Raw genomic sequence first — 9753 nt, forward strand, 5'->3', positions numbered from 1 at the left:
GTGGAGGGGAGTTTTCGTTTGTCGCCTGTCTGGGGTCTTGTGACCCCGGCATTCATCCCTGCCTGTGGCAGGGGGTCAGGGTAGATGATCTGTTCAGGTCCCTCCTGACCCTAGCTACTATGAAACTATGAAACTATACCAGTAGCACTGTTCCACCTGGCTGTTCTAGGCAAGGTCATGCAGGCTGCAGTCCCTGCAAAGCCAGTTCAGGACCTGGATGGAAACCTCAGTGGTCAGTGGCACCCCCTGGACAGAGCTCACACAGCTACAGGCATAGGAAAACCAGGCATTGGCAATGGCTTTGGCACTGTGATATCTTCCAGCCATTTTGTTGATTTGTCTGCTAGCTTCTTCATCCTGTTCTGCTGCCACTTCGTAGAAAATGATTTCTTCCTCCTTTGCCTTCTTTCACTCAGCAGGCTTACGATGAAGGAAGGGTAAAAAAAGTAGCTGGGCCAGACTCCCACCCAAACTCCCCAGCCTGTTTCTGTTCTTGTGTCACTGACTCAGCTTTTTCTCTTTGTGTTTGAAAGATGTAGCAAAGTTGGAGGATCCAGAGAACAGAGTTCTTGTAAAAGAGATCATCAAAGAAATTGGGGAGCCTCGAAATTATGGTTTGACAAAGGAAGAAAAGGCAGAACTAGAACATAAAAAGGCAGAAGAACGCCTTGCCAAAGAAGCTGAAGAGCAAGCAGAACGGGATCGTAAAGAGGCTGATGAAAGGGCTGAAAAGATGGCAAAGTGGGAAGAATGGGTAAGCTAACAGATACATTTGTGCAACTGTAATTATTTATGCACTTTAGAAAATAACAGAAATAAGCTTTCTAGCCACCTTAAAATTTTACATTACACAAAAATATTTGACTTGGGCCTGCCTCTTATGCTTGGTTAGAATCATGCAAACTGTTTGAAACGCATACATCTTCCCTCTGTTTTTTATATCAAATCACATATTTGGCTTCATATATCACATCACAGGGTGCATTTTAATGCACCAATTAAAAAATCAAATATAGGTATGCTAAAAACAACTTTTGCCATGCTAGCATCAAAATACCTGCAAAAGATTTTTGATGACTGTGTTCTTCTTCATGGCTTATACAACCCCAGTGAGATTGTTCAGATACCAGGAGCAATCTGAGAAGAGAACTGGGGAAAAATAACTTTGCAAGCTGCTAAATAAGCAGGGACGAGTAATGATATAACCTAGGGCTATCCAACTGGCATCTGCTTCTCCCACTGCAGTGGAGCAGGAAAGGCCCTGTCAGGGGCCAGCATAGCCCATGCAGCTGGTGTGGGCGGGTGTCAGGGATCTACCCTGAAATCGTAGGGCCTGTGTAGACTGTGACCCCTAGCTGCACTGAAGTTGGACAGCCTTCTGTAACCTGTGGGGGCACAGCTTTACATCCCTCTGAGGATTCTGGCACAGGTTGGCAGTTTTCAGCTATACCACAATGGAACCACACCAAGTGAGGCTTTCCAGAAGGTGCACTGAATCAGAATAGGTCCTGTGTGCATTGACCATACCATTTTCTGGTCTAACTTTTGCTCTGGTTTTGGACAACCAATGATAGGTCCTTGCAAAGAGCAGGCTTAGACGGTTGTATTGCAGGTGTCTTGTGCTGTTTACAGTGTGCATTCTGGATGGTTCTGCAATTCTAAGGTATTAGAAGCTGTTAGTATCTCAGCAGGGAGCCCTTTTAACAATTTTTCAGTTACCATGTTGATCCCATGAACTGAAAAGTGATTACTATGATGTCATTTTTTGCAGGTACTGAAGTGAATTGACAAAACTGAGAAAAAAATTTTTGTGGTGCCAATCATTACTAACAATTAACTGCTATTTCTTACCATTTGTAGCTCTACACTATAATATGATCTTTTTAAAATAGGTACTGTTAAAGTGATGTGGTAGCCATGATGGTCCAGGAATTATGCAAGGTTATTTCTTAGGGTGATATCTTTTATTGGACCAACTGCACAATTGGGATAGTTAGACAAGCTTTCAAATGCAAGATGTTCTTTTTCAGACCTTGCATTCAAAAACTTGTCTGACTCTATCCAACAATGCTGTTGGTTCAATAAATGATATCTCCCTAAGAAATTCTTGTTTCTCTTTTTCTAATAGTTATTTCTTCCTTAACTTCTTACTGACAACATTGCATTTTTCTCCCATATTACCTGGCAAAATCTTGATTATCTACCAATAAGAATTGATGATCTCTCAATTATCTGCAGTATGAATTCTCAAGCTATAGAATCATAAGAATTTCCCTGCTGAATCAGACCTGTGCTCTGTCTGATTCAGTACTGTCTCTAACAAGGACCTATATCAAGGGCTTTAGATAAATCGCAGTGGATGGCAATTATTTTTTTGCCTTGAACTTGCAAATAATTTCATCTTTGGCAATTTTAACTGTGGAAGATGTGTTCAGAATCTTAGATGGTAAAGAAGCAGACCAAAATTCCCATTATTCACCATGCTGTATTCTTTCTCTGTCCTTATTAATTGATACAACTGAAACAGTAATATTCTGTTAATGATTTGTTTTAAAGAAATTGTCATTGTTTCTAACTGATGCATTTTTCCCTATAAGCCACCATTACAGATTTTAGCAAATGCTGTTTTGTTTAGGAATGAAATGTTATTTTCCAAATTCTTTATTTGCTTACCACTTGTAGAACAAACATTTAGAGGAAGTGAAGAGGCAAGAGAGAGAATTACTTGAAGCCCAGTCCATTCCACTAAGAAACTATTTAATGAAGCATGTCATGCCAACACTTATGCAGGGGCTAAATGAATGCTGCAAGATCAGGCCTGATGATCCTGTTGATTTTCTGGTAAGAGTATAATTATGTTTTTCTCGGGTTTTTGATGAATTTGAAGGAAAAAAAACCAGACTGACTATATCTGTACAGAGCAAGGGGTGGGGCTTTTATCTTATTAACAGGTATCTTAGCAAAAATGTTGCCTATATTAAGGGAAAAAATGGGAAGTAAGATGTACATGGTTCTGGATTTTTCTTTTTGCAGAAAAAAGGAAACAGCAGTGGGATAGCATTAATTGTAGGTTGTATTGTATTGTATAAATAGGGATGTTGATAATGCAAAAAATTCTGATAGAAACTGATTGAATATCGATCAGAGCTTGCATCTGGGAGCCATTTAATAGTTTCTTCCATTTTGTGTAGTTATGTTATCCAATACTCTTCTGTAAACTAGTTACATTTTAAAATTGGACACATTTAAGATTTGTGAAATACTTAACTTTTATCATGTTGTTGTTTATAGGCAGAATATCTCTTCAAGAATAATCCTGAAATAGAATGAAAGAGTAAAAGAGTACTGATACATACAACATCCTAACTTCTAGCACTATTAAATACAAAGGTAGAACATTTCTGATGTATTTGACAATAAATATTTGATTCTATTGAAACAATTTTTATTTAGTCTCATGTATAATTTACACTTTTTTCTGACTGTTACTTTTATGTTTGGCAGTACTAAAGATAGTATTTACTGCACACCTTGTTGCTTACAGCACAATAGTTGTAATGGCAAATCAGTTATAGTATGTACTTAATTGACATTGTGGGCTACAATAATCTAATAACGCCTCTCCCTGAAGAAAGACTACTGGGATCTCCCTCCTTAACTTGCTCTCTTTAGGTCAGTGATGTGGACCAACTGATGAACATTCTTGTCTTTTCCATATCCATAGTGGAAGGAGTCTTGTCCATAGCAAAGCTGTATAGCTCCTACCCTCCTACCAAAGCAGCAAGCCCTCTCCTGTCCTCTGCTGATTAAGAGATAACTAGGGTAATACAAAGGATTTCAGTTTAATGATTTGAACTTCTCTGTCAGGCAAAATGAATAAAAAGGAGTTTTGATATGGGCTTCATTCTCTCTGGCTGTCAGCCAAAAACACAGAGAGCAGGAGTGGCCAACCTGCAGTACACACGCTACATATGACACAGGCAGTGTATGTGTGGCAGGTGAAAGACTGGGGAGGGGACAGGCAACATGATGACAGGTATGGCAAACAAAAGCTGATTGGGCAGGGAGTGCAGGGTAGGAAGTAGAAAGCGGAGCTGCTAAGCAGGCAGGAGGAGGAGATCAGGGTGGCATTTGGGGAGGATGTGTGGCTGGCTTGTGGCACATCTGCCAAAAAGGTTGTTCCCCTCTGAGACAGAGGATGAAGACAGTGCTGCTGTTAAAGCGGAGCTGCTAAGCAGGCAGGAGGAGGAGATCAGGGTGGCATTTGGGGAGGATGTGTGGCTGGCTTGTGGCACATCTGCCAAAAAGGTTGTTCCCCTCTGAGACAGAGGATGAAGACAGTGCTGCTGTATTCAGTATGTGTTGCATGCTGGCCCATGAAAGTGACTGGGAAGATGCATAGTGGCTCAATATGATTTTGCCATTACTCTTCTATGCTGCTTTTTTATTATCAGTACTTAGCATACTTCTCAGAAGACATTCACCATATCTATGCTATTAAAGTTCAATATATTTTCCTAAGATTGTCATACAGGCAGTTCTCAAAGACAAATCTAAAGAGTTTCTGGCTTGTTCAGTTCAGTTTGTGACAGTAAATAGATGGCTTTTCTTCAGTTACCATCCAGCTGATTTTTTTGTAATGAATTATGTAATTTTTTTGTGTATTTTGCAGAGAAGTACAATCTTTATTGAGGTTATATTCGTGTTCATCTTTAACCATTTTTATGAAACCATGAGGATACGAACAATTTCCTAAAGCACAAAGCATGCTGACTGGGGCTATTTGGAAAGAAAAGGAGAAAAAAACATTCTGGGAAGAAGAATGACCAATCTACTGAAAACATATTTTTCCATTTATTAGATGTCATGCAATTTAATACGGGCATCCCACAAGCACAGGAGTTAGGGGTGCAGCCCCAGAATCAGAACTTTCCAGACCTTAAATGCTGGAGGCTCCAAGTGGAAAAAGAACAGTGGAAAAAGCCCCAGTTGTACCCTGTTCGCTCTCCCTCTCAGCATCCACTCTGGCATTGTGTGACACAGCCTTATTTGATGTGCCAAGTGGATCATGGGCTTAAACCCATCAAGTAAAACTATAAGCCTCTCTTAATAAGGAAGGCCACCAGGGACACATCAACTGAGTTCAGGGGCCAAATAAAGACAGAACAGGAAAGGGAGTGAGGGTCACAGGCTGATAAAAAGAGAGCTGGAAGGGGACAGCAAACAGAGTACACTGACCAGCGTTCATTGCTCCCTAAATGAGTCAAGGGAACCTGCGGACGCCAACCAGTGAAACTGCCCAGAGACGCAAGCACAGAGTGACAGAAACAGCCCCAGACTTTCCTGCGTTCCCCCCAGCCAGAGCCTCCTTCCTCTTCCATTAGATGGCCAGCTTAGCCTGAGCTGGCAGGAGCCTGACCAGGATGTCCCAGGGTTTGGTGGGGCCACAGACAGGGAGCGCATAACGGCAGTGCAAGAAGCAGCGCAGCCAGAACCTTAGCCCAAAGATCTGGAGGCACAACGGGGGCTGCAACCTGCCGCACTGGAGGCAGCTGAGTGCCAGGGTCCCCTTTGTTGGTAGAAGGTGCAGGTGCCAGGGATATCCCTAACATGCACCAGATGCAGGCCCATGGTGATGGCTCCATGGAGGAGCCTCCAGACCAGGTTCACAGTGCCAGCCTGGAATAGAGACTTGTCCACCTGGGACCCTTGCTCCCACCTCTGCCCTGGGCATCTCTACTTGTCAGGCAGGACACAAGGATGGGATGGTGAACTGTGCATACCACCCACACACAGCGCCAGGGGCAATGGGCTGTTTGACCCACTTGGTACCCCCCAGCCTGCTTAAGTGGTGACAAAGGGGTACTAACTAGGCAAGAGTCTGACTAGGGTCTGAATCAGCCAGTGGCAGCTCTTATGATGCAAATCCTCTCCCACTAATCTCCTCATCTCACTGAAGTTGGCCCTCCTGAAGTCTAGGGCCACCACCTTGCTGCGGGCCCTTGACACTCTACGCTGGATGGTGAATTCCAGCACGCGATGATCACTATTGCCCAGGTGGTCAAGAACCTGGAGGCCTCTTACCAGGTCGTCGCCTGCGGCCAGGACCAGGTCCAGCAGAGCATCTCCTCTGGTGGGACTGTGCACCTCCTGAATCAAGTGGAGGTCCTGCAACTCGGCCAAGAACCTCCTGGAGCGGTCCGTCCCGGCTGACTGCTCCTCCCAGCAGATGTCCGGGTAATTAAAATCGCCCATGACAACTACATCCCTTGCTTTTAGTGTCTCCGCAAGCTGGCCTGAAAATTCCCTGTCCAGCTCCTCCTCCTGATTGGGGGGTCTGTAATAGACCCCCACCGTCAAATCCCTCTCGCCTTGCCCCCCCTGGATCTTGACCCAGAGCACTTCAGCTCGCCCTTCCCCTGACCCCATACTGCTGGCAGAGGATGTGTAGTGCTCCTTGACATAAAGTGCCACCCCCCCCCCTTTTCTGCCTTCTCTATCCCGCCTGTACAGCCTATAGCCCCTAATGTTAACTGCCCAGTCATGGGATGAGTCCCACCATGTCTCTGTTAACCCTACGACATCTGGATTTGAACTAGCTATTCTGAGGGCGAGTTCCTCCTGTTTGTTCCCCATGCTACGAGCATTGGTGTACAGGCATTTAAGGCCTTGCAAGACTGTGTGCCCCCCCACCCCCTGATTAGCCAGACCATCAGGACCCCTGTTACTTACCTTTGCACCCCTTGCCCTGATGGCAAGACCCCCATTACTTACCTTTGCACCCCTTGCCCTGATGGCAAGACCCCCATTACTTACCTTTGCACCCCTTGCCCTGATGGCAAGACCCCCATTACTTACCTTTGCACCCCTTGCCCTGATGGCAAGACCCCCATTACTTACCTTTGCACCCCTTGCCCTGATGGCAAGACCCCCATTACTTACCTTTGCACCCCTTGCCCTGATGGCAAGACCCCCATTACTTACCTTTGCACCCCTTGCCCTGATGGCAAGACCCCCATTACTTACCTTTGCACCCCTTGCCCTGATGGCAAGACCCCCATTACTTACCTTTGCACCCCTTGCCCTGATGGCAAGACCCCCATTACTTACCTTTGCACCCCTTGCCCTGATGGCAAGACCCCCATTACTTACCTTTGCACCCCTTGCCCTGATGGCAAGACCCCCATTACTTACCTTTGCACCCCTTGCCCTGATGGCAAGACCCCCATTACTTACCTTTGCACCCCTTGCCCTGATGGCGTCTCCTCGTCTTCCTGCAGCCCCCTCCCCCGGCGAGTCTAGTTTAAAGCTCACTGTACGAGATCAGCCAACCTGGAAGAGAAGATACGCTTGCCATTAGGGGAGAGATGAAGCCCATCCCGCCCCAGCAATCCCCCCTCCCGAAAGCATGGGTCGTTGTCAAGGAACCCAAGGCCTGCCCGGCGGCACCAGCTGCGTAAGCGCTGGTTGACCTCACCAATGCAGGTCCCATGCCTCTGTCCCCGCCCCCTCACCGGAAGGAGAGAGGAAAAAACCACCTGCGCCCCCGTCTCCTTCAGCCTGGTCCCCAGAGCCTCGAAGTCCCTCATAATACGGTCAGGGTTGCCTCTTGCCGCGTCGTTCGTACCCACATGGACGACAACCATGGGGTACCGGTCTGCAGGCCGGATGCAGCCCGGGATCCTCTCCGTGATGTCCCTGACCCGAGCCCCAGGCATGACGCAGACCTGCCGTGACATGGGGTCGGGCCTGCAGATCGGACCTTCCAGCCCTCGCAGCAGGGAGTCCCCGATGACTAGGACCTGGCGTTTTTTCCTCCTGGTAATTCAGTATGTGTTGCCTCCTGCATCTAGATGCAGTATGTATTTCCTCCTGTATTCAGTATGTGTTGCATGCTGGCCCATGAAAGTGACTGGGAAGATGCATAGTGGCTCAATATGATTTTGCCATTACTCTTCTATGCTGCTTTTTTATTATCAGTACTTAGCATACTTCTCAGAAGACATTCACCATATCTATGCTATTAAAGTTCAATATATTTTCCTAAGATTGTCATACAGGCAGTTCTCAAAGACAAATCTAAAGAGTTTCTGGCTTGTTCAGTTCAGTTTGTGACAGTAAATAGATGGCTTTTCTTCAGTTACCATCCAGCTGATTTTTTTGTAATGAATTATGTAATTTTTTTGTGTATTTTGCAGAGAAGTACAATCTTTATTGAGGTTATATTCGTGTTCATCTTTAACCATTTTTATGAAACCATGAGGATACGAACAATTTCCTAAAGCACAAAGCATGCTGACTGGGGCTATTTGGAAAGAAAAGGAGAAAAAAACATTCTGGGAAGAAGAATGACCAATCTACTGAAAACATATTTTTCCATTTATTAGATGTCATGCAATTTAATACGGGCATCCCACAAGCACAGGAGTTAGGGGTGCAGCCCCAGAATCAGAACTTTCCAGACCTTAAATGCTGGAGGCTCCAAGTGGAAAAAGAACAGTGGAAAAAGCCCCAGTTGTACCCTGTTCGCTCTCCCTCTCAGCATCCACTCTGGCATTGTGTGACACAGCCTTATTTGATGTGCCAAGTGGATCATGGGCTTAAACCCATCAAGTAAAACTATAAGCCTCTCTTAATAAGGAAGGCCACCAGGGACACATCAACTGAGTTCAGGGGCCAAATAAAGACAGAACAGGAAAGGGAGTGAGGGTCACAGGCTGATAAAAAGAGAGCTGGAAGGGGACAGCAAACAGAGTACACTGACCAGCGTTCATTGCTCCCTAAATGAGTCAAGGGAACCTGCGGACGCCAACCAGTGAAACTGCCCAGAGACGCAAGCACAGAGTGACAGAAACAGCCCCAGACTTTCCTGCGTTCCCCCCAGCCAGAGCCTCCTTCCTCTTCCATTAGATGGCCAGCTTAGCCTGAGCTGGCAGGAGCCTGACCAGGATGTCCCAGGGTTTGGTGGGGCCACAGACAGGGAGCGCATAACGGCAGTGCAAGAAGCAGCGCAGCCAGAACCTTAGCCCAAAGATCTGGAGGCACAACGGGGGCTGCAACCTGCCGCACTGGAGGCAGCTGAGTGCCAGGGTCCCCTTTGTTGGTAGAAGGTGCAGGTGCCAGGGATATCCCTAACATGCACCAGATGCAGGCCCATGGTGATGGCTCCATGGAGGAGCCTCCAGACCAGGTTCACAGTGCCAGCCTGGAATAGAGACTTGTCCACCTGGGACCCTTGCTCCCACCTCTGCCCTGGGCATCTCTACTTGTCAGGCAGGACACAAGGATGGGATGGTGAACTGTGCATACCACCCACACACAGCGCCAGGGGCAATGGGCTGTTTGACCCACTTGGTACCCCCCAGCCTGCTTAAGTGGTGACAAAGGGGTACTAACTAGGCAAGAGTCTGACTAGGGTCTGAATCAGCCAGTGGCAGCTCTTATGATGCAAATGAATGGATTCAAATGTCTTTAATGTGGCGAGCGGCCGGGCTCGCGCACCTGGTGTCTCTGCCAGGCAGGAAGTGCGCACGTGCCAGCACCAGGTAGCCCTGGGCTCACATCCCCGCACCGCGCAGGCGCAGTCGCGGGCTGCGCTCGAAGACACGCCCCCTCCCCCCTCTGCGCCAGGCCCGGCCCAACCCAGCTTTCTGCGCACGCGCGCCTCTGCCCGGCGGCCGTTAGCGCTTTGTTTTCAAACAGCCTTGCCGGAACTACATTTCCCAAACCGCCGGCCGGCCGCGGCGCGAGGGG

General features: G+C 46.9%; 1 protein-coding gene across 1 annotated transcript in view; it reads left to right on the forward strand.

The window, feature by feature from the left end:
- Positions 1-3397, forward strand: part of AK7 (adenylate kinase 7) — a gene marked incomplete at its 5' end in the record, with an annotated part of 40176 nt that extends 36779 nt beyond the window's left edge. The window contains 3 exons of the mRNA XM_006022178.3: positions 534-754; positions 2683-2841; positions 3292-3397. Coding sequence (XP_006022240.1) covers positions 534-754; positions 2683-2841; positions 3292-3330 — 419 coding nt within the window. The remainder of the gene's footprint in view (positions 1-533; positions 755-2682; positions 2842-3291) is intronic.
- Positions 3398-9753: the final 6356 nt, after the last annotated feature.

This window comes from Alligator sinensis, unplaced genomic scaffold (genome assembly GCF_000455745.1).
Source record: "Alligator sinensis unplaced genomic scaffold, ASM45574v1 scaffold624_1, whole genome shotgun sequence".
In the NCBI taxonomy this organism is placed as follows: Eukaryota; Metazoa; Chordata; order Crocodylia; family Alligatoridae; genus Alligator; species Alligator sinensis.